The following is a 27713-nucleotide window of genomic DNA, read 5'->3' as shown; positions in this document are numbered from 1 at the left end:
CTATCGGCCAACCCCACCGCGCTGTTTAAACGTTATGCCAACACATTCTAAATGATTTTATTTCTTTATGATATATACTAGGCTTACAGACAGAGCAACAGTTTGAGCGTTTGATATTTTAAGTGTAGTGTTGTTAAAGAGACTCGATGTGGTATACCCGCTAACCAATCACATTAGGCTGCCCGATCACATGACGCGTTTCCCTTTCTTGTTGAAGTTAAATAAGCCAGAAAAGTATCCGGTAAACCAGCAGTCCCCAACCACCGGGCCATTTGGTACCGCAAAGAGAGACTGAACAAAAATATTTTATTGATCATCAGAGTCTGAAAGAAGTTTTATTTTGAAAATCAGGTGCATCCGCCTGTGCCTCTGTACACATGTCAAGCAAAGACTACTACCCAATCAGAGTCGGGGTAGGGCGGGCCATGACTTCCCCATCATTGGAATCGTTTAAAATCGTCTGAAAGAATCCTAAAAAACGACGGACAGACCGGAACACCGCTGTAGATACCACCGTAACATATACCTGAGACTCTGCTCTCGAAACGGCCTGTTATTTTCTGGTCTTCTGCCATTTTATATCGGCTCGCATGTCTATCGGGCCTGAACGAATGCGGAAGTAAGCTGAAGTGACTCCTCTCACTTCGTTTCAATACTGTCCAGGTCTTTCTAGTCTGTGGCTGCCAGCATGGTCGTACTGAAAGGAATCCCCTCTGTTTTATCACCCGAGCTACTGTATGCTCTCGCTAAAATGGGCCATGGGGATGAACTGGGTATGATATTGATTACATTCACACAGGTCGCCTTTCTCGTAGGCTGTGCTAGCAGTGTTAGCCTACAGCGTCACTGTAGTCCAAGTTCAAGTCAACAGAGCGTCAGAGCACTACTGATCGCACAGGATCATTAACCTGCGGCTCCAAGGCCACAAATGTAATTCATACTGCCACTCACTGACTCAGCCTTTATTTCTGTTTTCAGTTCTTGCTGATGCAAATTTCCCTGCATCTTCCATTTGTGCTTGTGGTCCAACAGAAATAAGAGCTGATGGTATGCACATAAATCTCTTTGTAATTAATCATCATGGGTGTGAGTGTGTGTACTGGAGCTGTTTAATGTCCCAGCTGTGTCTGGTCTTTATGCAGGTTTGGGAATCCCACAGCTTTTGGAGGCCATTTTGAAGCTGTTGCCACTGGATACCTCTCCAGTACAGCACCCATAACTCTAAATCTTAAACCACTGAGTGATGTCTTCATGAGTACATTTCCCTGCAGGATCCTTATCTTTTTAAATGTCATCTGATGAATCTCTGCTCATCCGTGTCCACAGGCTGCGGTCATGGATCTGGTAGACAGTGACAAACTGAGATGTTTAGCGGTCCCTGTGTGGGACACCTACACACAGCTCCTGGGTGAGGCTGGGTCCAAGGTACACAAGCATGTCCACCTCAGTGATTAAATAATCCAGGAAGTAGCACAAAAATAACCTTGATTTCTGACTCTCTTGTGTTTACATGTAGAGTCCTCTGGAGAAAGTGGAAAGGTTTGCCTTCTATGAACGAGCCAAGAAAGCCTACGCTGTTGTTGCAACAGGGTGCGTATTTTCTCTGCCTTTATTTGAGTATTATACCTGAATGTCTCAGTCACTGTTTGTCTGCTGTGTCTACACAGGGAGACCGCCCTGTATGGTAACCTGATACTGAAGAAGGGGGTCATCCCTGCTGAGCTGCTACAGTGATACAAACACTTTAAAGAAATGACGAACGAATGATCAAATGTTGAGTTCACAACTAATTTGAGAAGCTAATTTCTGTTTCCACCAGAAACTGAATTCACCATTTATGGGTAATCAGTACTGTAAATATGATCTGAGTCATGGAGCAGAAATGATTGTTTTTGTGATTGTAAATAAGCTCTGCTTTGTACGCACATGACAATAAATGAAACACATATAGTCTTTGATGAGTGTGTTAAAGTGTCTTTATCATCCTGCTGCATACAATATCGATCAATGTGAAAACAAAAGATTTAGTTTGATGATGATGTCATGAAGTAGCGTGGGATCATGGGAGTTGTACATGAGGTGATGATGATGATGTTTAGTGGGGTCATATGGCACTTCTGATTTGTTAAGCCGTTGCAGTGTTACAGTGTTATCAACTATGTCTGATTTGAAATGACAAGAATCTACACAGGTTGAGTGGTTGAAGGATCACTGGTGGTAGAGATGATCCAGATCTTCCTCCGGTTCGCTGTACATCCTCTGAAATGGCACATGAAAAGGAACAGCCTCTTCAGTATCACCTCGGTGAGGGACGAGCGGGCTGACATCTTTGTGGTACAGACTGTCCCTGTCCTCCTCTGGTTCAAGGTGAATTCTGACCTCACGTTCACCCCTGACCTCAAGTCCCAGCGGCTCCATCTGCACGGGCAAACGCTGGTCGTCACGATGGTACAGGTCATCTTTATCCATCTCTGGTTCAGAGTGCACAGCGTGGACCTCTGCAGCAGCGTTGGATTTAGCCATTAGTGGGGCCTGATATTCATTCAGCTCCTCCATCGCTTTGTGGTAGATGTCATCCCGGTCCTGCTCGGGCTCTTCTGAGGCCGTCTTACTGAAAACATGGTGGTCGATGTCATCCTTATCCTCTTCTGCTTCCTGATAGTTCTTCACGTTAACGTCTTCTGCCTGGACATCGGCAGCAGGGAGGGCACCAACGTTTTGGATCTGAACTTTGAGGATATCGGGCACTGAAGGGTGGTTCAGCTCGTCCAGATCTTCTTCGGCCTGCAGGGGCTGCTTGTCCTGTCCGCTGCCCTTCGTATTCTTCCAGATCTTCATGTGAGGGTCGATTTCATAGTTAGTCTCATCCATGTCCTCTGGAGGCTCCACTTCCATTCCCCAGGACATCTTTCCATTCTCATCTATGGACCTGAAATAAAAATCGTGCAATCTCAGTCTGAATTTCCTCTGTCCAAGAGAAGATTATTCACTTTCATTTTAGCTGAAGGAAATTACAACTTACATAACGGCATCCTGGAATGCTTCATCTGTCAGTTTATTCTGAGACAAGAGCACAAATATTACATGACTGCTGTCCAAACACAAGCTAGCGACCGTACAAACATGTTTGTCATTTTGAATTCAGCAGGAATAATTTATCATATGATTTGAAGCTGTAGAGTCTAATATTGTGGACGGCCAGAAGCAATATATACAGTACATACCCAGGGTTTATATGGCTTTGCTGTGATGCCAAATATCAGGGAAACACAAACGACAAGAGAAAACCTAAAAAAAGAAGAGACTTAATGTCAAGATTTCAAGCAATTCTGTGTGACAGACACTAGAAGAACAAAATATAAAGTCAAAGACACAAAAAATGCAATCTATACACTATTAAACATCAAAAACAGATTAACAACCACAGTCAATTCAAAGAAATTAGCCGTTTTCTTACCTGAACATGGTGTTTGCTTTCAGCTCAAAAGGTCTGGACAACAAGAAATCTTTCACTGCAGTGGGAATAAAGGACCAAAGTTCCACCAATAAAGCAGTCATATTTTCTTGACCTTTGTATCCTCTGAATGCAGGAACGTCAGCTGTGAGTAATTCATCATCATTGTCTGGTCTGTGTTTAACAGAGTGGCTCATAATAAACACATAACAGAGTCTCAGCCTGATTACAGTTACATTCACACACTGCTGTGTGTGAATGTGCTGTGTCTATTTATACTCTGGTTGGAATAAGATTAATGTCACTGTTGTTTCAGTAAACCTTTGCTATTTTCCTGTGTTGTGATTAGCAAGTAAGTCTTGTGACGGATTTCTTGAATTCAGAGACACCGACAAAATATTGAATTCCACACTGATCTAGTACACGTACGAGTATTATGACTACATTTTATTGTGATAAATCTCCTTTATCAGTAATCAGTGACCCCAAGGTTATGGCCTTAAAGCTGAGGTAGTGATATTTTATCAAGAGACAAACTTTATCATGCAGTAATAATAATATTCCACTCCCCTTAAGGAGGTTGGCCCAACTTCCTGAGCTCAGTGTGACTACTGTACAATATAAATGCCATTTATTAATATTTATTGCATGTATGTGTAATAATTAAAAATTGCTTTCCACCATTTAGCAGAACAAAGATCACTGACCATGTTTACATACACACTATTATTACATAATTATTCTGAATATGACAGTTTTCTTAAATATTCTTAATTTGACACAGGTCATGTAAACAGCATATTTGGCTACTATTTTTAAACATTGTGACAGAGGTGAATATCAGAAGGTATTTGGAAATATATCACAAAAATGACAACACCAACCTCTTCAAGAATGAAAGAGGCAGGCTGGGATCATTCGATCCATCCACCAGATTCGCACGACTGCATGTGAACAGGAGTATTATTGGAATATTTTATTTTCAGCCATTTAAACAGTGTTGAGGGAATATTGTCTTTTTCAAAACAAGAGCAAAACCCAGAGTCTGTACGACGTGGACTCTGAAATGCAGTTTTGACAATGTGCGTTTGTACTTTAAGTCCCCCTACTGAGTGTCGACAAGCATTACACAAACATACAGCATAATGTAGTTGTAATCAGATATAAGGATGGTTTTAAGTGGTTATTAATGTACAGTTTTTGCCAGTAATTATAACTGGTCCTATCAAGTCAGATTTTATATTGTATATTGTAGTTCTTCAGTATTTTGTATTATGTTTTTAGCCATGTTGGCAGCACTGTTCTTTGGATGGGGATGTTTGTTGATCCACCACTTTGCTTCGTACTGAAATATCTCAACAACTACTGGAGGAATTTGCATGGAATTTTTTTTATCATCAATTGTTCCCTCAGGATACTGACTTTTGTAGTCGAAAGACTTTTCCTCTATCGCCACCATCAGGTCAAAATGAGTAATTTATGAGCAAATACCTGCAAAACCACAGACATCGCCGTCAGCCTCAGCTGTGCCTTGTGTTTAGTGCTAATTAGGAAATGTTTGCAAGTGAACGTGATACATTAAGATGGTGCACATGGTCAACATCAGCGTGTCAGTATGCTGGTGATAACATTTACCTCAGTCAAACTGCTTGCACAGTGGCATCACACAACTTTGCTTTACTGTTAATTAAGTGATTTAGGATTTATTAATATACTGACTGGCCATTTATTTATTCACCAGAGGAGACTGTTTGCATATTGTATGTAAATGCATATTATTTTAAGTTGTATCAAAAGGCAAGTCTTGTGTATGTATGATATTACCATGAAGCAACATTACTCCCCATGCTTGCCTTACTTTTACAGGAACTTTCTCAGACGCAGACAGACTCCCTCCTGCGTACAGCTTCAATCATTTAAAGCAACTAATTACCCCTTGCACACACATCCACTGTAGGAGGACAGATTGGAGGCAGATGATCAGCCTGTGATCTTAGTGCCAGGCACAACGCTTCCTGAAGCAACCATTGAATGTGTCAGCTCTAATTTACATCCACGCCGAGATCCTTATCACACTGTAAAACTCACTGTTTCAGAATAAATCAGCCTCAAATTTGATGTACAGAATAACTTAACTCTCAGACTAAACATCTGCAAGTCGCAACACACAGCCATAAACTAATTTAATTTAATCAAACATAACATATACACCCTTAAAAGAATGTGATTTCATTTCAGCTCAGTGTTTCAGCATCTGGCAGTCCCTCCCTCAAGCCTCTGTGAGACACCTCTTTCACTGTTCGTGTAACAGCAGGAGTCATTAAGCTAACATATGGGTTAATAATATCTCATGACAACGGGATTCAGCCCATGTACACACACACACACACACGCACACTGTACAGTGGAACAGGAGCAGACAGACACAGCACACACTTCCTGCCCTGTTCAAGGGATGGCTCCACCGCGTCTGCTGGTTATCTGCCCTCTCTATCAGATCCATATGTACAAATCCAATGTTACCCCTCCACTAGCCCCACTCTTGGGTCACAGTGGTCTCCTACCCGAAAAGGCTCTCCCCAAGCAAGCAAATACCAGACATTTTAAAGATGGGAAATACTGACAAGGAAACGACTTCTGTTTGCTTCTGCTTTTCCTACTGTATTCAGACTCCACATTTTTTCACTTTCTTGCCAAGAGTAAGATGAGAAGATCGATACCGCTCTCATGCTAAATATGAAGCTACACCCAGCAGCTGGTTATCTTTTAGCATAAAGGCCAAGAGCCTGGCTCTGTCCAAAGGTAACCCCTGTAAAACCCACAAATTGTTGTTTTTACTTTTTGGTTATTGTCATTGTTAATTAGTGAACTGTAGAGGCTGGCTGGTCGGCTAATTTTATTACCTTTGGACAGAGCCAGGCTAGCTGTTACTTTCCAGTCTTTATGCTAAGCTAAGATAACCAGCTGTAGCTTCATATGTACTGTTTTGACAGTGGTATAAATCTCATCTAACCCTCAGCAAGAAAGCAATAAAGCCTATTTGTCCTCATGAAAATAACCATAAAAACATCGCTGCCAGATTCATACTGGTGACGAACATACACCGGCTGTTAAACTGACACTGATGACAGAAGATGTGAGCCATTATGGAAATACTCTGTCGGTCTCCCAGAAACCACAACCCTGGCAGAAGACATCCTGCTGCTCTAAGCCCTGAAAGTGAGGTTTGATGGATAAAGTGTGCTGAAGCTTCTACCGATCCACCCCCCGTGTTCAGCACACATGAGTGAAAGAGCTTTCATGTGAAGCCCAGAGGCCAAGCAGTTACCAGCACAGATTAACCACACGACTCTGCTCCCTGAACTTCTGATGGTCCCATGGGCTTACAGGAAAACACGCTCTTCTGTGGTTTGAGCAGCCTCTGGTTGGCAGAGCGCTGCGGCTGAGCAAATGAACTGATCTCCATCGGACTGAACCGTATCTCGGTCACTCCATGAAGGCGATGAAGTGTCAGAAGGTCTAAAAGCATATTAGTAGAAAAGTCAGGAACGGTTGTTTTTTCAGAGCAACACTGGCAAGTCTGTGTGGACCAGGAGCAAAATAAATTCACTTTCAATCACATGCATTCAGAGGAATTTTGAAATATACTTGTTTTTAACATTTTGCTTATGCACATAACCCCAACCCAACGAAACAGCTAACTGTCGTTTTGTTTTTCGCACACATTAAACAAACGTGTGTTCATTAGTGAGTTTAAGAGGTAGATACTGGTAGATGGATTTCTACCATTCCAGAGTTTATGCTAAGCTAAGCTATCCTGCAGCTGGTGTGGCAAATTTTTGACCATACAGAAATAAGAGTGGTATCGATGCTCTCATCTAACTCCCAGCAAGAAAACAAGTAGGTGTGCTGGCCGAAATGTCAAACGCTTGCTTCTTTTTGCAGCCACCTACTTACACTCATATTCATCTTTTGGCTCAAAAAAGCAATGATTATACAATAAAAACATAACTGCCATAAAAACACAGGGTACAAATACAAATCTATATCAACATGAACGCTTTGACATGTTCACACATTTAAAACTCTATCTATGTGTTATTGTATCACACTGGCATGATATACGGCCCATGAGTTTGTCTTTACCTGTCTTTGGTGGTGAAGAAGTTTATGTAGTGTAATTATGAAGCCTGGAAGCAAAACAAGCAGGAGAGATGGTGGAATATTTCTTAATGAGCCTCTAACAACCACTCAGTTTCTCTTCTTCCCCCAAAATTGGCTGCAGGTGATGGGGGGATAATAAACTGTATATATGTGGTGTGTACAAAGTATGCCCTGACACCTCTAGAGGCCATCAGAGGCTTGGTTTGATCTGCCAAGTGCATGAGCAAATATGTTTCCCTCCTCTGCTTGTATCCTGCTGCGGCTTAGGTGTGTGTGCTGCTGCATGCATCATGTGAACAACGAGCCTTTTAGAAAATATAAGGGCAAAAATAAAGACCAGAACGAATGGGAGTTGTCAGCAAGTAATGATTGCTGCCAATGAACTGTGAAACACACACTCAGTCACATAATGCTATTGCACAAAAAGCAAGGAGTAAGCCAAGAATAAATTGCCTGTCTGTAACTATTTAAATGCAGCATTAAGTCATGATTTATGCCTGTAAATCTAGGATGGAAAACATGCTCCAAATGTTGCAGCTTGCAGCAATTTATCAGGGAAACCACCAAAATGAATATTTGACTAAATTCCCATTTTAAAATAAATGATCTTGGCTTGGTTGTTGCGTGAGGTGTATGAGTGTGCGCATGAGCATGGATGCATGTGTGCACAGTTCGGAGTAACACTTACTTACACACGTGCACAATGTGCAGTCAGTATAGTAGATTAATATGTCATTGCCACTGATGACAGCACGTTATTCAAATTGTAACTTTAAGTGCAGGATCTGATGTCCTGGCGCTGCCCCAAAACCAATAACTGCTTATTACTGCTAAGACTGAGGAATGCAGTCGTCATGTTTCTACTTGACTTAAAGTGGCATCTTCATCAAGACCTCTCTACTGGCAAAGAAACAAATAGAAAACAGAATATTTAATAGGCGACAATCAGCTGGAGACATCAGACTCCACGCTAAACCTCAACGCAAACTGTATCGCTGTTTGAAATGTGATAATGAACATATTGTGCACCTGGTATGAAAACAGAGAAGTCACTCTTCCACACTAAAACAATCATCAGCACCAAACCCTCATCATCACCGTCATTACTATCAGTAAATCCCATAAAGGTCGTCCCGGAGCGCAGGGCTGTATTTGAGGCTAACCACCCCTCTGTCTTTACTCACAGTCTTCCGTCATATCCCCCACACTCACAACATTTAGGAAAGCTGGGGTTTTCTCAATAACTAAAATTAACTCAATGATCTACAATTAACTTAATTGATGCTTCACCAACACCCATTAAACACACATTAGGTATCTCACGGTGGAGTTTAACCGCACGAATTACAGGGCTTGGGGAAGGACCTCCATGGAAGTGCGGAGGCGAACATGAAATGTTGTGACGACGGTCTGGTGAACAGGGGAGCTGTCAGACTTATGAAGCGGCCGCAGAGAGAATTAGCGAACCATCTGCTCAACAGTTGCATGCAGGCACTTCGGCTTTTAACACTGCCTTTAACACGAGTCAGTGCTAATGTTAATAAAATGTCTCCCCAATGAACAGGTGGGATTTCAGGAGGGTGAAATGAGGGGAGTGATGAGCCAGTCAGTCTGGGGCCCGGAGCCACCTGACTATCTGGCTCCAAAGGTTATGCCTGAGACAGCTTTGGAGCAAAACAATAGCGCTGATGACAGCCAAGGCTGACAAAGGGAGGTGGACCGGGAGCCACGACAGACAGACAGACAGACAGACAGACAGACAGACAGACAGACAGACAGACAGACAGACAGACAGACAGACAGACAGACAGACAGACAGACAGACAGAGGAACTTTCCCCCCTGTCTGTGACGTAATTGATGACAGAAGAAAGAATGGGAAGCTCTGTCTGTCAGAGAGGAGATGCAGATGAATACGGTTGACCTTTTTGTCCAGGACAGCTAATCTGTAAAGCTGATCTGAGTATCTGTGTGAAAGATGGCCATTAGCGATGCTGGCTGCTTGAGGTGACACAAAGCCACGACACTACTCCAACAGTATGTATCAACCATGGAAATATTATATTAAAGACACAATAATGAGAGGGAAAGCTCAGGTGGTCCCTCTCTCTCACACACGCACATAAACATACCATACACCCTTATCCTCCCTCAATCACACCCCTCATAAACTCAGTAAACATGTGGGAGCTGTTAAAGTAAGTTTAATGGCTATTTACTGTGTTTTGGACGCTTCTCATTAAACACTTTTTCCACTCGAGGAGAACTAATGTTTTGGAAAACTCTGTTAAATGAAACACACATCATGCCAACACTTGGCACATGTGGCTCATTAATTAAATGAGCTGCCCTCTGCAGGATAAACCAGGGAACTGCAGCAACTTGACTACTGACATCTACAATAGTTGCACACATTTTGTTTTACATCATCTTTATCTAATAATTGCAGAAACAAAATGTAAACAAAATGCTGATACAGCACATTTTAGTTCGATATTACGAACTTGTGAGCAAACAGTCACCCATGTTTATCCAACAAACACTTAGTAATATTAGGATTTGAGGTCATTTTTCTGGTCACCTGATGAATGTAAGTACAATGTTCGCTATTGCTTTAGCTCTGTTTTTGGTCTCCACCCAACTCCTTATGGAAATCTGGTGTCAGTTGCTAAATGTTCCACTGTAAGAGTCGCTAACTTTGTGTGTCTGCTGTTTGGTGCTGGGCAGGTAGCTTTTCTGCTGAAAACAGCTGCTCAGTGTAACTGAAAACGACATTAGCTGTCACAGTTAACCAAAAAAGCAAAAACAGAAATCCAAAACAAAGAGCTCAAACTCGCTAAGTGGTCATGTAATCCACAGTTAATATAAAAATATTGATTACAGACACTTTTACTTGTAGATACAAAGAAGAACAATGCTACATGTTTTTTATTCTGCTTTTTCTAAGATCTGAAAATAATGATGGTTATACCAGAGGGGCAAAAGGAGGCCTTGAGGGTGGAGTACATCAAACAAGACAGAAAGAGAAACAACTTCGGACTGCTCCCGCTCCTCCGCCTCCACCCTCTCCCCCTCCTGCTCCAGTCACTGAATGCCTCCTCACTGGAGTCCACTGCAGCCCTGGACGCCAGCTGGAGTACCCCTAACCTTTAACCTCTGACCCCCAGCGCCACAGAATTCATCACAGAGCCGTCAGCTCAGTGGGCTCAGCGGGGAGCACATCCTGTGAAGCACTGTCATGACGACAGAGGGGAGCGACGGTAATGAGTACAGGTGTTAACAGTGAGCACAGGTGTTACAGATGTTCTACACTGCCGGCACTGATGCCCCTTCCCTTGATATTCACAGCATATTGTCCCCATAAGATCTCAGAAATCCTCTCAGTGTCTGTCACGCTCTGAATTTGTGTCTGTGTATGTTTGCATGTCACGGTCCCATCTGTCCTGATGCTCCCGGGTTAAAGAGTGGATCCTGCTGTTCCTTGATGGAAAGCTGCCTGCTACAGAGAGATCCGGTTACAAGAGCGCAACGCTTTCATCCTTATTAAAGAAACATGTGCCTGCTCTGTGCAGTTATGTCGGCAGATGAAACTTTTTAGCCTCTCCTCTGCTTTTTTTTTCTCCATACAAATAAGGATATTCCACAGATATGATCAGTTGATGTTCATAAACTCCTTTATGATGAGAAACAGCAAGCTCAGTCTATGAGAATATGTAAAGATTATATATAATGAGAGACTGTTATGTGTATCTCAGTGAATGTGACTCATGTTTCCACTTTGTGCATCTTCATACTTCAAAAACAAATGGTTTCTTTGTTAGACAGTGAGAGGATAATTACACACCCCCTGGTGACGAAGAGTGACAAATCCAACTGATTTGATTAAAGTAATCACTTAATCTTTGGTCTTCATCATTTAGCCGCAACTAATTGAAGCAGTGCTGCTGGGGCTGTTCTCATGCGCAGGCCTGGCATCTCAGCAAAGCTCATTCCCACCACAGAGGGACCAATTTGTCCTAAAATCTTGACCTCCCCAAAGATCTTATATCTACAGTGGATTTTCCAGCACCATACAATTCAAAATTTTGTGAGTATTGGGCAGGCGGGAAATGATAATTAGTGTTATGTATAATGTAAAGACAACTAAAGGCAATCATCTGTTTAACATTTAAAACACACAAAAAAATGAGTCTGAGGCTGTCAGGATGGAGACAGGAGGTGGACTCTAAATGTTTAACCTTCTCTGATGCTGGTCCATTATTACAAATACGGAATTGTTTTATATTTTGTAATCAAAATCAATGTTTTCCAACAATATTATCTTGTGTGAATTGCAAGGAGATATAATCACAAAGATAAATAAGAATAATAAGAAATAAGAAATTAGAAATTCCAATTTAATGTAACAAAAAAGTTGCCTTGGATTTTATGTGATGTTGTCAAACTCTAAGTATGTTTTTGACGGGTAAATAAAAAGTGAATGTTGGGAACATTGAGGGTTAAACTGTTCCTGTTTTAATCCAAAAACAGGAAAAACAAAAAAACATAAAAAGACTTAAGATACTCGATAACTACATCAAATAACATATCAACATATATTTTAATATACAGTGTATGAGATGCCTCAGTCATTGTATAAAATGCCTCCTTATATCAATCAGTGCTATTTCCAATATATAATAACTATTTCCAAAGTCCATTTGCCGCTTTGTAGAATTTGTTTTGTGTGCTTTTATGTTCAGTAACTGCATTGCATCAAAATGACAAATTGTAATCGGATTGGAGGAATCCTGTTACATGTAATGCATCGTTCATCAGCTGCAGCTACTATAACAACCTCCATTCATGCCAGATTGTAAAGTTGCTCATTATACATCATTCAGCGCCACATAAACTATCCTCGGCACAGTCAGAGGATGTGAGTCAGACCTCCGAATCCACTCCACTAATAGACTTTCATTTCTTGAAGATGACTGTGCCTCTTAGATATCTATCTCTGTAGTTTGTAGTCACCGTACAGCTACTGTGCTCCCTGACCTCACCTTGCAGACCCCAGCTTTGTTCCCACGCTGTGGCCTGTGGAAAGTCTGGCTCCAACCTTTTCAAACCATAATTACATACCTGCAGAACGCAGACAACAGTGAAGGAAAGGGAGACATGGCATGAAAGGGAAAGGGGTCACCATTACTGATATTTGATAACTCGCTGCCACTAACCTGCTCCTGTATCTAATTTACGTCAAAGGACAGCACTGAAAAAAAGCCTTTTGAATGCATATTTCTTATTGGTGTTTTGCCAAACTAAACTAAAATAATTCAAATCCCACCAGCTCAGCTACAGACACTATACAGGCCTGTGGTTTAGCGATAGAAGACATGCTGCAGAGATGTGGATACTAAGCCCTGAGGATTAACGGGTAAAATTTAATTATAATGCCAGTTGTAGTTCCTTGTATCATTCGGCCACTGCCAAATGAAAATCACACATTAATTGAAAATGATTTTGGTAACTGCTGCACGGTTTGATGTGGCTTGAAATTACTCAGAGCTCAATTAGCCTTTTAGTGACATGGACGGTGACTCATTGCTCTAATCGCTCTTTAATTAGATGTTTACAAGCGCTTGTGTTTTCCAACGTGACAACAAAGCACAACATGCAAAAGAAAATCAAGTAGCAGAAAGTCCAAGGTGTTCCTCTTATTCAAATCTGATTGAGAAGCAGGTTTGGCAGGAAAGAATTTTGTTGTTCAAGTGTGCCGCCGCTCAGTCGAAGACGTTAAGTCTGGGAGTGATATTCAGTCTCTTCTCCCTTGGTTTCTTCATCACTTGTGATGGGATATGATGATGTACAGAAAATCGGAGATCAAGTACTCAAGCGGGGTATTGAAAGGTGCACAGAGCAGAGTTAATAGTTAGAGAGTGAAATGCTGCAGCAAAAGTTACAACTGTAAATTCAATAAAACAAACCAGGCACGCCTCTGTGCTCACAGTATTTGTAAGTCAGTAGGAGCTACTTGGCGTGGAAGGTACTGGACTGAATACTGCACTTATTTCAGGATGTGCTCAAACAGCAACGAGAGTTAAATGTTGTACCAGGAGAGGTTCAACTTTAAAGTCACAGCATTCTTTGCAAATTAAACTAACACAATAATGATGCCCACTGTGTCCTCTCCAAACACGCCAACACAAGATGAATCTCACTGATGAGGGTTACTATTACATTATTGGTTTACATAGCCCTGTGAACTTATCCCTGAGGAAAGATGCTTGCCAGAATAGGATTTTACTAATGTCACTAAACACTCCCAGCTGGCCTGACTGCAGGAAATGCTTCTTTCTTCTCAAAACCTCAGAGCAAATAGTACATGAAGCGTAGAGCATTCATGACTATGTCTGTCTTCGGAGCTTGTGTTGAACTGACTGTCCTGGATTTCATAGCGTTTAAGGTCCTCCAAGGCTGCGGTCATAGTCTGTCTCTGTTAGTCTGCTCAGCCCCTGAGAGCCCCTATTTACCACTTAACCTTTCAAAAATGGTCGACGAACTTCAGAAGGAAAAACGATTCCTGGTCTAAGAAGGTGTGAGGAACGCCAGATCAGCGAGGATTGATTCCATAATGATGGCAACAACCACCATAAGGTCAGCCACACGGTGACTGTGGGTCTAATAGACATTCGAGCAGGCTTTGGTCTCAGGCTTGTGAAAGCAGTTTAGCAAAGAGGTAAACAGCCCGGGGCCAGCAATAATAGAGTGGAACTGATTAGAGGAGGAGAAGGAAGGAGGGAGAGAGGAAGAAAAGAGAGGAAAAATGAGACAGGGACTGATAGCATCTTCTTACCCAACTTGATTATATTAGACAACTAAAGGCTCCATAATCTCTCAGACGACTAAGAAAGAATATGCAGTGGAAATATTTCTGTATTTTGGAGCAGGGGTAGGTAACTTGGGGAAAAAGCTAAAATTACAATGAATAACGTTCATTTGTGTTTTAATCAAATATATATGTTTAAGTAATATGCTGAAACAGGACTGTGACATTTTCGAAAAAATCTATTTCAAACAAACACATGACTCATTGTAATTAATTAGAACATAACCCATGCAGCCTGTCATAAAACACCTTGTGGTTTTGTTCATTAAAGAGCGGGGTGAGACATATTCGCTGCAGGGACACAGAAAGGCATAAATGACAGAAAAGCACTTGGATCATTTCATGGAATGCTGTTGCTAGCCCAACAGCCACACCAACGGTTTGCAGAGGTGTTTACTATCTGCCTGGGATGGGAACAGCTCTGCCCTGGGCAAAACCAGTGTTTAAATCCAGTATTTCAACAAACTGTGCCAAGTTTTTCAAAAACGGAACTAAAAACATGGCCACTGGTCTCTTTACTGTCCAAGCCGTACACTACGTCCACTGTCCGAGCCAAATGGAAGTGGCTGGTCAGCAGATGCATGTGATATCTAAATGCCAGAGAAATATATTTTTTGTCTCCCAAGAAACTATTTGTTAAAAGCTGTGCCTTTAAGAGTAATAGTTTACATGGAAAATGGAGTAAATTGCCATGTTTGCAGATCGTGATTCTGTGATAGCGTATCCACAGCGAAATGTCTCTGATGACGGCTGAATCATTGGTAAATGGATTTGATTGTAGGAACATGATAATGTTTCGCCTCTCATTCACAGGGCTTTTTCAGTTCTACACTGACTGTGATAATGACTGCACAGAAGTGTAATTCTTGGGAAGCCCCTTGGATGACACGCTTTTAACTTTCTACAACCAAGTCCAGTTGACCTTGATTTTAACCCTTCTTAACCCCTTGGATTTCCGACGCAACCGTTATCTAGCAGCAAATTTATATTTGTTATCTCACAGACGTCTACTTTCTGTGCAATGTCTGGGGCAAAACCTTCTTAAATTCAATATTTCACAGACCGGAAAAATCGGACATAACGTGTTCAAGCAGAGAAGAAGAGTGCAGCAGAGTGGAGCAGTCTGTGGAAGTGTTGGCTTTTAACATTTGTTTCACTCTGAACTAACATTTTATCATTCTTGGCAAACAGTATACAGGCACCAGTGAGATCAAGAAATATATTTGAAGATACAATTTGCTGCTGAATAACAGGTAATCTTTCCGTAATCTTTGTTTTTTTTCTTCTATAGTTTGTGTGAGGAGCAGTATGTGACCAAGTCACAGAATAACAAAGTCTCAAATGGGGCAAAAGACCCACAGGGAATTTGAAGGCTGAGATTCAGAGATCCAGGTTGTCAAATTGTATTTCTGTTTTTTGTTCTAGTTTGACAGGATGTGGACATGCTGCAATTACCAACAAAGAGAGAGGATACCCCTTTTTCCTTTCCTTCACTGCTGCCCGCACTTTTAAACCCTCTCTCCATCTCTCATCCCCTCCCTCCCCCTATCTCTCCGTTGCCAACTCTTCATATGTCAGTGAAAGCTGTTGCTAATAAAAGTTAAAAAGCAAACTATGAAAAGGAGGTGAGAGGCAGCAGAGGGAGGTGCATTCTTTCCTGGCTGCATGGGAAGAATTCTGCAGGAGCGAAAGGGAGTTCCAGTGGTCTGGGACGAGAGTCCAGGGGAGGGGGGGGTGGAGAAAGAGGAGGTGTGGATAGGAGCCGAGTGTCACCCCCATCACCCCAGGACATGGAAGAAAACATTTTGTTTCGTCAGGTTTCAAAGGCGCAGTAATTACATCCAAGACGCTAGATGATAGGACATCCCTGCACTGCAGCACCAGAGCTAAAAAAAAATGCTGAGGGGAAAGAACCACGCCTTCAAAAACTTAACAGGGGGAACTCATCCTCTCCTCTCTTCTCTCATCACCTCTCCTCGACATGGCTATAAGCAACACTAAAGCGGCACTCCAATGGCTCATCTCCATCTTCTCTGTGTCCAGAGAAGGCGGCCATTGTGTGCCCGTTCCTCTCTCCCCAAGTCAGTTTCCTATTGAGCCTCTGAAAGGGCCTTTGAGGGGCCCTGTTTTGGCTGTGCAGCTCACCTGCAGAGGGGAAACTATGGGTCTATTCTAAGGCCCAGCAGCTGCCAGGGCAGAGAGGCTGGCACCCAGTGGGAGAGAGAATAGCGGCCGCAGAGCCTTTCAATATGAAGCCACTTAGTAACAGAAGGCATGTGCCAAGCCTGCAAAGCCAGAATGAAGAGTCACCCTTTGCAGTTCACTAAATATTAGAAAACTCATCTCCTCTTCGCTCCCTTTCTCCCTCATCCACTATGGCGTATTTTCGTCTGTCTGTTCTTTGTCCAGCATCCCTGTTTATGGAATCATAATCCACAGGTAGCGGGACACCGAGAAAGAATGGACCACAAAATACACAGTAAAGAGATTTAGGTCAGGAGGATGGACATGAACACAGATCAACAGGTAAGGTGGCAGAACGGAGAACAAGAGCCACGCTAACAGTTTCCTCGTCCATGTTCAACAGTGATCACTGAACTCCTTGTCGTGCGACCAATCGAGCCGTGATACCGCTGTGAGGATCTCAGTGTCTGCAGGCCTGTGAAGAAGCCTTCACAACACAAAGCCCCTTTCTGTCAGAAGGCTAGCTCCCACACTGGCGCTAATTTACGATGCCCTCACAGCAATTTCCACAGTGAGAGAAGTTCAATTGTGTTTTCCAGCTCATTAAACATCAGCACAACAAAGCTTTCATCTTCTCCTTCATCCACTTCATCCCCCTCTTCTCTCCCTCCACCCGTCTTCCTCGCCTTATCCGACTGTCCACTAATCTGCCTCTTTTTTTACAAGCGTCCAATCTAAAAAGAGTAGTAAAGATAAGCTGGACCTCATTACTCAAACAATTTTCCCTCTTACTGTGTTTAATTCTGTTTTTGCTTGGTTTAGTGTTTTGGTTTGTTTAAAGCATGGCCCCAAGTCTGAAGGTTTTCCTCATGGAGGCGTAGGGAGAATTTAATGGTTGTTTATTCAGGGGCCTCTGCTGTGCCCTCCCATCTCTTTCAGAGCTTCAGGAGACGACGTGGAAGCTATTGTAAACTCAGAAGAATCAACTCAGCATATTTGTTCAGGTTGTCACTGTGCTGAGATCACAGGAGCGCGCTCACATTCTCACACAAACACAGGTTAGATCCCTAAATATATTTTAATGAAACAATATCCTTTGGTGCAGAATCTGTATTCCCATGAAAGACAGTTTGAAGCAATGAATTTGTTAGAGAGGTAGGCATGTGACCAGAACATCATACTGGCTAAAATTCACTGATGGCCTGAAAAATCTGCATGAGGGGAAGCAAATGCAATGGGTTATTCCCACCATCTAAAGCCTGCACAAAAATGCCCCAAAGCAAGGCATGTAACCCCAATTTGTTCCGGCCTCTTCTCTTCTGTGGTCAACATTATCAGAGCCTCGAGTACACGATGATACCATGATTCTTTGATATTATCGGCTCGCATTTTTTGAAGTCAGTGTGAGTCACAAGCTCAGAGGAAATATGCATCAGAAATATGAACAAGCCCCCTCTGAATCTTTGTGTGACAGTGCTTTAGATACAGTAAGTCCAAACAAATAACTCTCTCAGCATCAAGTCATATCCACTAAATATCCATCTGCATTAAAGCTGTATTATATGCTCAATATGACACACACAAGGTCTCTTAAATGTCAAATGAAATGTTGTTTTTGGTGCCCAGTTTTGCTCTTGTGGACAAAAAGATAAGCCATCTTGCATTTAATATCTTGTATAACAGTGTTTGGTTCTGTAAACAAGAGGACTAAAACATTAAGGACTGTTTAGTAGGATTAGGGTTATAATGAGATTTCCAAAAAAGCCTTTATGCTAAGCTAAGCTAACCAGCTGCTGGCTCAGCTATGTATTGCATGTGATCTATATGACTGCAAACAGGCAAACATCATAGTATTGTTAATATTTAACAAATGCAAACTAAAACTTGTCATAATTGCTCAGAATTAACATTAACTGCGCCAGGATATAATGTTACACATCTAATAATTAGTGTCCTATTGAAAGAGGTATGAGGAGTGTTAAAATTAAGAAACATGATGACTTTTTTCGACACAGTGGAGCAGTCAACAGGTGCTGCTGTTCGATTGGTCACAGTTTAAATTGTCACAGCATGTTGTTGCGCGGCTCCCACCACTTGAGTTTATTTTAATATTGTTGGGAAATATTTAATTTAATTTGCAAATAGTCAATCAGAAACAGCTGTTTGACACAAATCAGTGCACCATTTTCAGCTTCCAGTGGGCCAACGCCAAACTGTGTTGAGTGCTGCCTCCCACTGTGCTGTGGTCTGACTTCATTCTCGACTTCACTGAGGCAAAGTGAGAAACTGATGCTGTGGCTGAGACGTTTGTGAGGTATAATTCACTGGGGGGGGGGCAGGGACTGACCAGGAAGTGAAACAGATAAGAAACCGACTGAGAGTGAAGAAGATAATACTGTATGTATTATATGTTGTGGTAACATTCTCCAGTCAATTCATTTGACCACAAAATGGCTACAAATACTGTAAAAGGTCTCTGTGTCCCACAGTGAACCACTGGAATGCAGCTCTCATTATACTCACAGACTTTTTAAGTAGTTTATAGTTGAGCTTCTCTATATTTCAAGACTCAGACACTGCATGGGGAGAGTTGCACCTCTGAGTGTGTGTGTGTTTTTGTGAGTGTGTGTGTGTGTCTCAGGTTTCTCTTCCTTCCATTGGCCCTGTGATGTCCCCTGCTCCTCTGCTGTCATCACCCTCATACTAACAACGCCTACATCTGCTATCATGGCCAGACATTAAAGAGCCTATGATAATTTGACATGCCTCGCTTATGTTGGTGGGTCATTCTCTCACATCATCATCATCATCATCATCATCATCATCATCATCATCATCATCATCGTCATCGTCATTATCATCACTGAGTGCAGGCTACCATCTGAGTTCCCCCCTGCTGTCAGCACCGTCACTGAGCTCACCCTAACCCCTGGCTCGCTCCAGGTCCAGAGAGGGTGTCCGGTTCCCTTTGTCCCCCTCTGTTCCTCCCAGATCACAACAATACAGCTACAATATCTCTGTGTTCTCCTGTTAGCACCTAGCACTGCCGAGTGCCTGTCAGCCAACCACTCTGCTCGTCTCTGTCAGACGCCATGTGGAACGCGCCTTCCTGTCACCAAATCCAATATCCTATATACAAAACACACACGGGCATAATAACCCGCTCGCCACTCGCCTGTCAACGCTTTCCCCCGGTAGCCGACTCCTGTTAACATATAGAGGATAAATGAAAAGTACTTAACCAATCAACAACCCATCAGGTAATTACAATGGTTTCAAGCATCATCTGCCAAGTGAGTCCACAGTGTGTCCTCCTCAAGAAGGAAATTACTGAGATATCATCCTCACAGCAAACGCGTAAAACTTGTGCTTATGCTGCTGTGAACATTTCTGTTCATTAATATTCTGTTTTCAGACTTTACTCTTTTCCCCAGCCAGCGTCGAACTGTTGACGTTGTGATTTTGAGGCATGTGCTGTACGGCAACCAAGGCGCTCTGACAAACACATCAGTCAGTACGCGTCAAACAAAGTATTTGCTGATGCTCAAATGGCTCCTGAAACCCCCTCCCCACACATTTTTCTAATGCTGGAATTGTGTCTGACAATTTTAGCAACTTTCCGAAACCGACATCATTCACTTCTTTCATTCTTCAGACAAGTTCTTCCATCATTGTGCAGCACTGTGAATTCCTTCAAGGAGAGACTGTCTGAAAGTATGGCCTGGTATTTCCATTTGGACAATTATTGTGTCTCGCCCCTCGCGTCCAGTTTTTGCGCTCATTTTTGAGCACACCTCAAACTTGGTTGTCTTGTACTATGACACACAACACAGGATAAAATGGCAAACTATCATGCCGCAGTATCATTTTTGGCCGATTTTGAGTACTATGCTCTTATCTCAATACACACCCAATCGATTCCCATGCTGTAATGAGTAACAGCAAGGGTGCGCTGAGACAGAACATGTCCGTAAAATGTGCCATCACACCACATCTGAAGGCATAAAGGCTGTTCTGAAAGGCCACACTCTATGTACAGCAGGGTGGGAAGTGTCACAGAGAGGGGCATGATGTGATGAGCGTGCAGAGAACACTAATGGAGAAACTTTACCGAAAGGCATTTTTGCACTTGTGCAAACAAAAATTAACAGAAGTACTTGTGTGAAGACTGAAGAGAGGAAGGTTGAGAGAGAAGTTCAAACACACACGGCGAAAGAAAAAACATACTGAAACTTTAAGAGGCCTTTAATGACTCTCCTTAAAGCATTCTATCTCGTTTTACTCTGTGACACCCTGAGAAGTGTTCTCAGGTGATATCTGGGCCTCGGGACCACCTGAGGCAGGATGGAAGATATAAGTACAAAGAAGAAAATTTAAGTACGTTACACGGTCACCAGGTCATATCTGACCCTGTTCACTGTTGACAGGTCAGACCTGACCGTGAGTGGGCACAGATAGAGTAGCAGCTCACGTGTCACAATGTGCTGACAGTGGGAAAGATGAAACAACTAATAAAAGCTGACATGTTGTTGCAGTTCCCTTCCAGCTCAGATCAGATAAGGAGAAACATCACTGGGAAGACCTCAGGCCCTCCACATCCTCTTTGGCATGATTGGCATGACTGGGCCTGATTGAAACTGAGCTGGAGCCAAGTCAAACTTTATTATTTCAGTAATTAATGAAACTAGCATATCAATCTTGGTAATTTACAGCACGAGTGCGGCAAACATGGTGCCACGCATTCTGTAAGCCATAATTAGGGCTTATTAGGTAGCTTTACCAAAATAAATAGTCAACGATGCCAGTATATTTTATGGAAGCTGTTGTGGTAGAATTAGCTTTAGCTTTGCTCATTTTAAAGTCTTCACTGTGTGTCCTTTATTCTGCTACGTAAAACAATCATCGTGTGATGCAGGAAATGAACAGAAAAGGGCACAGAGTTAACATTCCTCAATGGTGGTGTAATGATATGCAAATGAGGTTCTGGGGTTGTAAATTAAAGTTATGGACTCAAGTCACATGACCTGAACTCAAGTCTGACTGAAATCATTTTACTTGGATTGTGTGTTAAATGAGGATGAGACAGAATAGCTTTGATTCTTTTCAAAACATAATAGGCTATTAAAATGTCAAGATATATTTCATTTGGACATTAAAGTGATAATGAACTCTATAATGTTTATGGTTTAGACTGGAGTCGCGACTGGGCACAAACGTCATTTACATTTAGATGTGAGACTTGACTTGTTACTAGTGTTTGAAGATGAGAGACTGAGTTAAAGACACAAGAAAAGCTGAATTGCTTACATTTCTGCATGAAATGGAGCGAATCAGAAACATGATACTTGTGCATATGGCAATCAACGCTTCATTCTGTCCTTGAAGATTCATATAGAGTGTGATTTAATGTAAATGTCAGTATGGAAAGGAAAGTTTGTGATCTCACACCCATTGACGTTTTGACATACCGATGTTGGCAGGTCCACTCAGACACAGGATAATGTTCTGTTATGCTTCACCAGGCAGGCCTCCCGTCTCTTTTAAAACGATACACTTTGACCACAAAGTTCCCCGCTGTGTGTTTCATAAATGTTTATCCCACATGACTCCAGCCCCCTCCCCAAAGTTTGCTTATGATAGCTGTAAGGCCTGCCAACTCTCACGAAAGAGAAAGATTCAAAAAATTAAATATATAAAGCCTGCTTCAACATGTTTGGTTCGAAAGCAGGACTCTTTTGGAAACCACAATTACCTCCTTAAATAACTGCCCACTTTGGCAAGGCAGCAGAGTTCAGAGAGGTGTATGTAAATGTGTGTGTGTGTGTGTGTGTGTGTGTGTGTGTGTGTGTGACAGTGGTTGACTGGTTGATGGCAGTTTGAGGGAAAGGGAAAACGGTCTGATTATACTCCAAGAGCCACCAACAGGTCAAAGTGTCAGTGTAAAAGCAATCTGGTCTTTACTTACAACAAAAACACCTGCAAAACTAATCCCATCATTCTTAGCTGTACATTATGTTTACATCGTAACAATCAAGCAATACAACAATAATAATAATAAGAGGGGTTGGGCCGTCCCCATAGATAAATAAACTATATGGACAGCAGACAAATAGATCCAAACATCCAAAAACATCTTTTTGTGCTCTGAAGTTCAATTAACCTGTTCTTGTCGCTTCAAAATAACTCCAGAGGCAATATTTTATCTGGCTTTCACTATTTATCCAAAAATATTGAAAAATAACTCATGGAGAGAAATGACAGCCATATTTTGTTGCACAAAAAAACTGTAGTGCAGCTACTGTGCTATAGATAGATTTTCATTTCTCAAACCAAAACACCCATTGTTGACTTTTCTGGCATATGCGTGCGACTCAGAGAGAAGCAGGAAATATCATTTACTTATTCATTATAAAACAATGGAAGTGAAACAAAACATTACAGACAGCCCTACATCCCTTTTCAAACACTGGGAGAGTGAGAGTGGTAATATTCACAGTAAGTAGAGGAGAATGTAATGTTGTTGGGCACTAAATTACCATCATTGAAAGCTTGTACGGTTACCCAGCGATCTATCACTGTCACACAGAGAGGGAGAGGGGGAGAGAGAGCAGACAGGCGCCAGGCGCAGCAGGATCAAAGCAGAAATGTACCTCAGGGAGAGAAACAGTTAACTCCATTTTGCCAATTGTCCTACAGACATAAAGTCAGTGTGCCGCTGCAGGCCCAACAACAGTTCCCATAAGAGAGAAAAAGTCTCACATATTGGGTTTCACTGAAAGTGACTTGACTTGAGTTGAAGAGCTGCAAAACAAGACCAATTTGGATGGGCCTCTTCAATGGGCCTCTGCAACATTAGTTGTGGTTTTACTGTCTCTCAAAGGGATTATAGACAATGAACACAGTAGGTTGAAATATGGGCAATACACAGCCATAGATAATTTGATTACAGCCCACAAGACAGAAATTTATAGTGATAATAACTCTTGAGAGTATAAAAAGTACTGTAAATAACAGCCTAGATTGCCTTACTGCTTTAATGATTCTTCTGATAAACTACTGTCAACAGATTCTCGAGCACAAATTCTCAGAGGAGGCCTTACAAAAGTCACTGCATTATAGTTGCAACATTATAGTTGCAACTTAATGGGAAAAAAATGTTATTCTTGTCAACTTTATTTATCTAATGAAGTGAAGTGTTGGGTCAGTTTTTTGTTAAACCTGTATTAATTGATTTTTTTGGCCACTTGGGGGCAGCATACTGACATGTTATCAGCACATTTATATTGCGAATATGTTCGAAAACACAAAGCACAAAGTAACGTAGCATTCATTGGGTTATATCTGCCTAATGAGTGGAAGTCCATATTAATTCTCCTTTTAGTGCTGCTTTGGTCTTTACCAACTCTAGTTATTTAGCCATGAAATGGTCCACTATGATCACCAGCTAGATGCTGAGGGGAACTGAACAGTTGGGTGATAATTCTCTCTGAGTACTTAAGCACATCTTTTAAAATACAATTTGGCATTTGATCAGCTAATATAAAAATATAGATTAGTGTAGCTTTAACGGACCAGTGTGCAGGATTTAGGGGGATCAACTGGCAGAAATTGAATGTAATATTCATAAGGATGTTTCCATTGGTGTATTATCACATGTTTCTACATTGGACCATAACAGACCAAACAATGGCTCTAGAGTCTAGCGTTTTTCACATTTTCAGCAGCCACTGTAGGTTACACGCTTGGATAGGGAGGGGCGAGGTGAGGGGTATTTAGTTGGTTACCAATAGATCCCACTAGATCCTACACACTGATCCATTGAAGTTAGAGTAAGTTTTTTAAATAGAGAGTTTTGAGAGGGTTATGCTAAGGTATGGCCTACACTTGCTCTGTATGTTATAACACAAATGACACGAGCTCACATTAGCCAAATTTGTATTAATCGCAATGAGAGAATAAAAGATAACAACTGTGTCAACTGTGTCTATATATTATCTACCAAATGTGTCCCAAATGTGTCAGACAATATTCAGATCAAGCAAAGACAGTTGTGCATTGAAATTTAAACTTTTATCATTCGCTCAGTGGTGGCTGTTATGTTGCCATTTTTAAGTGTGCACAGACTAAACCGGTTGATGCCAGTGCATCAGTACTGTGGGCAACGGTGGTGCTCATGTGGGAGCTCACAGCTGGAGACAAAAATTGTGTGTGTGGGGGGGGGGGGTTACTTTGGAGACTTAGAATTCCGCGCTCCGCCCCTGTTCTGAGGTTACATCTATCAAGGCACCTTAAGCGCATGAAATGTACCACAACACTATCATTACAAGCCTGGCCTATCAGAAACTGTTTCAGCTGGGTCACGTGGAAACATCGACTGCCTGATAGGCAGGCGGCAAGATGAAAGAGGAACTTGTGGCACTTCGCTGAAGGAGAGGCAAGCCCGTGCGTAAAAACTCAAGTTTAGCACGCAGCTGCGCAACATCAGAGGAAGCTGGGCAGTAACACAGATTCCTTCGAGAAAACACGAAAACACAAACAGCAACGGAGAGAGCGGCAGGAAAGTTGGTTGTATGGCACCTCAGTCGTGCGTAATGAATCCTGCGCAGGGATCACCGCCCTCGGCCGCTCCGGGGGAGACCTCTCCAGAGGACCAAGCCGCTGGAGGCATGGGGACTGACGAGCTGGACCTGTCATCTGTCAGAAGATGCAAAACCAAAAGTTTAGATCTGCCTTTCAGTGTGGAATCCCTCATATCAGACAAGACGTCGGACAGAATCCTCCATTCCCCCGAGCCTGGTTCAGGCTGCGGACGGGCAGAGGAGACCGAGTGTGCGTCACCGAGGGGACTTTATCGGTCCAAACAAGAGGCGGTGGACCTCAGCGACAGGGAGACGAGCCCCTGGAGTCCGGCTCCGTGCGCATCCCCTTCAAGTGAGTGTAGGATACTCTCTTTCTTAACCCACACTCTAGTTTTAACTATCCAGCTTCTGGAAATCTCCAGAGAACATTGCACGACATAGCTCTGTGAATGTCCAAAGTATTTCAGTCTTTGGGTTCGTTAATAGAGCGTCCTGCTGAGGAAATGATCTCATCCCCTAAAAAATCTAGAGATGATGGAGAGGGATTTTAAAACTTGGAGATGTGGTTATGGCTGCAATAGAAACGCTGCTACTATGGTCTAAATCTCTTGCGTTTGGTATGACTGAGTTACCAGCAGCAAAGCTGGTATTTCGATATATCGATAACATTCTCTATTCCAGTGATGTAACTTTCTAAATATACTTCCAGGACTCCCCAGCCCGACCTCGTGCAATCTACGGAAACACAAGAACAACAGGAAACCCAGAACTCCCTTCACAACCTCCCAGCTGCTTTCTCTGGAGAGGAAGTTCCGCCAGAAACAGTACCTCTCCATCGCGGAGAGAGCGGAGTTCTCCAACTCCCTCAGCCTCACAGAGACCCAGGTCAAGATCTGGTTTCAGAACCGCAGGGCCAAGGCCAAGAGACTGCAAGAGGCCGAGCTGGAGAAGCTCAAGCTGACCGCGAAGCCGCTGCTGCCGGCCTTCGCCTTTCCCTTCCCGCTGAGCGCACCCATGGGCGCACCGTCCCTCTACGGGGCCCTGAACGGACCGCGGCCTGCCTTACCTGTCCCGGGACTATTCAGTGGACCATATGGGATGTACTACTTGTCTTAACCTTCGCTAACTTTGAACTGCATCTTTGGGAAATGTCTTCCTAAAGCAAATAACAAACACTGCAAAAATGTCCATCTGAGTCAATATGTCTGAAATCTTACGTTAAATAAATCTTTTCCGTTATAGTGAGAAATCTAAAGAAGAATCATTTTCACACAAATACAAACAATTTGGCTTGAATTTAAAACAGTGGGTCAGAAGAGAAATAACATGCTTTCAATTATCATTTGTATTCACTTTTCATTAATTTTCTGTGAGTATTAATAGAGAATTATGAGAGTTTACTTTCTGGTAATTTATTTGTTAACAAGGTCCTTTTTGCAGTGTATTTAGTAAAATCGTTTTTAAGTGACGGGATCTCACTGAGCCCATTTTTTGGATTAAATTTTCAGATTTTCTATATATTGTGAGCTTTTCTGTTCCAAAGCGGTAGCTCATGGTGATCATTTCTGACCATTAAAGGGTGCAGTTTTAAATTTTAGGACACACTAAAGAACATCCACAATCATTTATGCTCCCAATAATACTGAAATCTGAAGCTGAAGCTGGAAGGAAAAAGTCACCAAACAAGTCTGACTGGTATTTTGTACTTTCTGATCAGACGCTGTAAAGTGGTCTTCTCAGATTATGAAGTGCTCATTTGTGCCTTTTAGTTATTGTGATGAAATCAAATGACCATAAAAATTATTTTAAAACTTTCATCCTCAAAAATATGTTTACCTTTGGCATATTACCAAGAAGCGGTTAAATACTGCAGTGACTTTCTTCATGTTAAGAATGACCTGAGATCTTTCAAGGTGAATTTACTATAACAGTAATATCTAAACCACACAATTTGTTTGTTTCTAACTTCTTGATTTTCTGTTTGAACAATACAAATCAACTATGAAATAATCCTGTTTTACTGTTGCAATTCTAAAATTGTATTTTTTCATTACCTCAAACGGAGAAGTTTTTTGCACAGATGTTCAAAGAGCTCTTAAAAGTCTATGACAATAGTTGCATTTGTAAATGTAAATAAAAGTCATCAACTATTTTTGCAGACTCTCAAAATGCTAAACATGACCAACAGACTCACATCGGTCATTAATGTACAGTGTATTTTATATCTGATGGGTGAAAAGGTGTTTTGTACAATTATTAAAATCTATTATGTACATTCTGACATTTCTCTTGTGCTTTCTCTTCAGTGGACTCCAACAACTTCCATATTCATTGTAATTTAAACATCGCCTTAGCTGTACTGCAACATTCAACACGTGTAGTTTTGTAACTTTCGTGTAACTTTCCATCAGTACAGTGCACAGGTCAGCAGCAACCCTTATGTAGTTTGTCATTTTCTTTTGAAA

The 27713-nt window shown here is 42.0% G+C and overlaps 3 protein-coding genes across 3 annotated transcripts; 2 read left to right on the top strand and 1 right to left on the bottom strand.

Moving 5' to 3' along the window:
- Positions 1 to 580: 580 nt before the first annotated feature.
- On the top strand, positions 581 to 1956 carry fuom (fucose mutarotase). Its single transcript, XM_070977696.1, has 6 exons — positions 581 to 773; positions 979 to 1047; positions 1143 to 1204; positions 1327 to 1425; positions 1517 to 1590; positions 1668 to 1956. The coding sequence occupies exons 1-6, from the start codon at positions 689 to 691 to the stop codon at positions 1732 to 1734; spliced, it is 456 nt and encodes a 151-aa protein (XP_070833797.1). The 5' UTR covers positions 581 to 688; the 3' UTR covers positions 1735 to 1956.
- Positions 1957 to 1959: 3 nt separating this feature from the next.
- LOC139341273 (uncharacterized) lies at positions 1960 to 3695 on the bottom strand. Its single transcript, XM_070977695.1, has 4 exons — positions 3458 to 3695; positions 3225 to 3288; positions 3023 to 3060; positions 1960 to 2929 (listed from the first exon to the last, which is right to left on the bottom strand). Exons 1-4 carry the CDS (start codon positions 3649 to 3651, stop codon positions 2209 to 2211), a joined length of 1017 nt encoding a protein of 338 aa, XP_070833796.1. The 5' UTR covers positions 3652 to 3695; the 3' UTR covers positions 1960 to 2208.
- Positions 3696 to 25098: 21403 nt separating this feature from the next.
- Positions 25099 to 27529, top strand: msx3 (muscle segment homeobox 3). Its single transcript, XM_070977061.1, has 2 exons — positions 25099 to 25600; positions 25958 to 27529. The coding sequence occupies exons 1-2, from the start codon at positions 25240 to 25242 to the stop codon at positions 26362 to 26364; spliced, it is 768 nt and encodes a 255-aa protein (XP_070833162.1). The 5' UTR covers positions 25099 to 25239; the 3' UTR covers positions 26365 to 27529.
- Positions 27530 to 27713: the final 184 nt, after the last annotated feature.

The sequence above is a fragment of the Chaetodon trifascialis genome, chromosome 13, assembly GCF_039877785.1.
Source record: "Chaetodon trifascialis isolate fChaTrf1 chromosome 13, fChaTrf1.hap1, whole genome shotgun sequence".
Taxonomy (NCBI): domain Eukaryota; kingdom Metazoa; phylum Chordata; class Actinopteri; order Chaetodontiformes; family Chaetodontidae; genus Chaetodon; species Chaetodon trifascialis.
The sequence above is the reverse complement of the archived record's forward strand: the minus strand, read 5'-3'. Positions and strand labels throughout refer to the sequence as shown.

Bases quoted from the DNA above. Each gene is read 5' to 3' on its own strand.
- fuom (XM_070977696.1), top strand. From the start codon at position 689: ATGGTCGTACTGAAAGGAATCCCCTCTGTTTTATCACCCGAGCTACTG. The intron at 1,048-1,142 runs GTATGCACATAA...GTCTTTATGCAG, and splicing joins AACAGAAATAAGAGCTGATG to GTTTGGGAATCCCACAGCTT. The intron at 1,205-1,326 runs GTACAGCACCCA...CCGTGTCCACAG, and splicing joins TGCCACTGGATACCTCTCCA to GCTGCGGTCATGGATCTGGT.
- LOC139341273 (XM_070977695.1), bottom strand. From the start codon at position 3,651: ATGAGCCACTCTGTTAAACACAGACCAGACAATGATGATGAATTACTC. The intron at 3,289-3,457 runs GTAAGAAAACGG...TTCTTTTTTTAG, and splicing joins AAAGCAAACACCATGTTCAG to GTTTTCTCTTGTCGTTTGTG. The intron at 2,930-3,022 runs GTAAGTTGTAAT...TTTTTATTTCAG, and splicing joins GCATTCCAGGATGCCGTTAT to GTCCATAGATGAGAATGGAA.
- msx3 (XM_070977061.1), top strand. From the start codon at position 25,240: ATGGCACCTCAGTCGTGCGTAATGAATCCTGCGCAGGGATCACCGCCC. The intron at 25,601-25,957 runs GTGAGTGTAGGA...ATATACTTCCAG, and splicing joins TCCGTGCGCATCCCCTTCAA to GACTCCCCAGCCCGACCTCG.